The 3,375-nt window shown below is 34.2% G+C and overlaps 1 protein-coding gene across 1 annotated transcript in view; it reads right to left on the reverse strand.

Moving 5' to 3' along the window:
- Positions 1-3,375, reverse strand: part of LOC108693565 (MOXD1 homolog 2) — a 106,457-nt gene that overhangs the window by 13,736 nt on the left and 89,346 nt on the right. Inside the window, exon 3 of the mRNA XM_018202576.1 lies at positions 1,351-1,545. Within this exon, the coding sequence (XP_018058065.1) occupies positions 1,351-1,545 (195 nt within the window). The remainder of the gene's footprint in view (positions 1-1,350; positions 1,546-3,375) is intronic.

Here is a 3,375-nt window from a genome sequence, read left to right on the forward strand (position 1 = left end):
TCTCTCTCTAACTCAGCTGCGTGATAAAAATCCAGTCGCGCGCGCACCCAGCTAAATGCATTCGAACATTCATTTCACGCACGCGACGTACATACGCACACACGACCTGTACACGTGTCGACGAATGACGGAAACAAAACCGTATGACGAGAGAGCTTTGAAAAAGCTTGTTCTCGGATCCGGATAAACGAATGATTCGCCGCGCGTCTCTACAAACATTAAAATGCTGATCGTGCGAAACCAATTTCTCTCCCTGTTTCGTACGTGAATATTTTTAACTTTCTCTCTGTTTAGGTTTGCGAAATAATCGATATTTCTTTACAATCTTCAAAGCTTAATGATTTATCAGATGTTCAATAAAAAAACTATCGGAATTGGAAATTTATACTTTTTTGTATAAAATAAATTGTATAAATATGAAATAGTTTAATAAAATCAATATAGTTAACAATACATGTTTATAGTTTAAATGAAAATTTTCTCATTTTATTTTAATTATTTTTGTAAAACATCGACTTCTTATTAAAATAATTTTTTATTCGAGTTCTAAAATTCCGTTACAAATTTTTTTGTATTACTTTGAAATTATGCAGTAAAAAAATCTGTAATTTTTTTTTCATTTATTTAAAATACTTGTAATACAGCTTACTTAAAAGAATCAAGTGTTGAATGTTACCTATTATTAGTTTTTAACATTTCAAAAATCCGGAAAGAGAGAGAGAGAGAGAGAGAGAGAGAGAGAGAGAGAGAAAGAATCCAATCTTTGATGAAGAGTGGAATCTTTTTACTTTCATTACAAGTTTTCAGAAAACTTCAGTACGAAGCTAAATATTCTTGATTTAAAATTAATGTTGAGTTAATAACGAGTTACAATGCTGACGATGATTCTTCAGCGAAGGCTGAATAAAGTAAGTTAGTTATCTTAAATACTTAAATGAAACCCGGCTTGAATCTTGCCCTCCACTACAAATCGAGTCCAATATCACAACGCCGATGGCAGATCCACTTTCGTGAACTCTAATTAAAACTCTTTAATCGTCTTTGTTCGCACTCGCGAATTTCTCCGCGGTCGGGATGAATATTAACTTTGTTCTTGTTTCTTGTCACGTACCGTCGTAATAACGCAAATCATAATAAATGCAATGTACCACTGCTCTCTTTCTCTCATCTCTTTCCTTCTCTCTTTTAATTACATCTGAAGTAAAACGAAATATTTCCTTCCGTTAATTTTATTCATTAAACATTTATCTTGACAGAATTTCTGAATCATATCCGTAGAGTGATTTTTATCTCATAGGACATCTTGTGAATATAAGGATTTAAATGTTAATTAAAAATAGAGCAACTCACCTGTTTGTTCAAAATGTCCCAGATTTTCAGAGGCGGATCCGTTTCCTGATTACGCGAATTTCGTCTGGGCTGTGCGTCTCTTTGCACCAGATACAATGGTCTCGATCCTCGCACTGCCCCGTGATCAGGTAAAATACCGGCTGCTGATACCGGCTCCTCGACGTGATATTGCCACACCACTTGCATCGTGTCGTTCTGAAACATAAAAGAAGATCCAAAGTCAAAACGAGTGTCTCGTTCTCCGCTTTTTGCCGCCGAAAAATATATCGATAGAGGATAGGAGCTACAAAGGCCTGTGGCTTTGTATCCAGGTCGCTATAAAAACTGCTGCTTCTCGGAAAGAGGTGCCTCATATACGACACGAATAAACGTCCTCTGCTGAAGATAGCGCGCTTGGCTGCGCCTTTTAATCAAACCTTTTGTAAAATTTACGATCAAAAATTGCACCACTGGCAAACCATTGTAAGTCATTTTTATAAACTTTAGAAAAATAAAAGAGGAAAACACATTCATTTTTATTACTAATATAATTCCGATAACACTTTTTTTATAAAAGAAGATTCACCAAAAGAAAAATGTCGAAATATTGCGAAACAATTGTTACTTGTGACATTTTCTTCGATATTTATTACGAAAAAATTTGTTTGTAAAAATTTGATGAAATATACATTCTTGTGAAATATATTTCATTAATTGTAAAAAAATAAAAATAAATGACTTATTTGCTAGAAAAAAAATTTTATTTCGTACAAACAAATTTTATTTCGTACAACAAACAAACATTACAAACATTTAAACAAAATTCCATTTCAGTGAAGTAAAGTAAATATATTTCTCCCAAATAAATTTTTAAGCATCTTTTTCTCGGTATATTTTCTCATGATTGAATACAAATATATATTTTATATGTGTGTGTGAATTAACGCAAAGTAACGGTGCGAGGTATTTTTCTCATCTCATATGACTTTTAATAATTCCACTATTAAATTCCGGACTCGATTATATTTACGACCACCCAGGGTGGCTTAAGCCTTTCGGGACCCCTAAGTTCGCGAGAGGGTCGATTGCTCTTGGCGCGCGCCAATCATCTGCGGTCGCGCTGCGGGCATACGCGATTCACCCCCCGAGAAGAAAGGCGGCCATCGAGGGTGGTCGGGTCATATACCAAATACAAGCGGCAATGTCCCGTCGTCCGCCTGTCGCGGTTGCCCGCGAAACATACACGTGTCCAATCGCGCCAAACTTGGGGTCGCTTTTACACAAGCAAGCCACTTACACGTTGCGGGACAATCGCGCCTGATTGGGGACTGACCATACGCGAACTCGTTAACCGATCCGTTCCAAAAAAAAAAATGTCACTCATTGACGCGAGTGGTAGGAATAAAAATGAGAAGCACGCAGTTATTGTCAGCCGAATTTGCAAGTTTGTAATCAAGGCAATTTCTGTATCAACATTGATGTTTTCAACATTGATGGCAGACTCTATCTTCTTTAATTCTTAATCGATTGATTTTAATCATTTATTATATAATAAAACATAAACTGGAGCAGCAACCTTTTTTAAAGGTCATTTTCAGAAAGAAATAATATTTTGGCGAATTGCATAATGCTTATTTCGCTTGCATAAAAATATGATTTTATTTTTGCAGCTATGACTTGGCACCAACGGGCTGCAAAAAATTCACAAATGGACCATAGATTGCGCATGACTGAACTATAAATCAAGATATATATCAAGATTCACACCGATGGATGGATGAAATGAGAAATTGAGATATCTTTCATTGAAGATGTGAAAAATTTTAACATTTTAACAATTTTTTAATTTTAGTTTTTTAGGATAGTATGTCATAATATTCATAATATGTACATAGATAAAAAAAAAAGATAAATGTATCAGTTAGCAAAATGATAAAAATCTTAAATATTAAGTTTTTGACACGTACGACTCTAAATAAGTTCGTTTTATTTTAATTTTTATAAATAACAATTTTATTAACGAAATCATATATATATATATATATA

The sequence above is a fragment of the Atta colombica genome, unplaced genomic scaffold (assembly GCF_001594045.1).
Source record: "Atta colombica isolate Treedump-2 unplaced genomic scaffold, Acol1.0 scaffold92, whole genome shotgun sequence".
Lineage (NCBI taxonomy): Eukaryota > Metazoa > Arthropoda > Insecta > Hymenoptera > Formicidae > Atta > Atta colombica.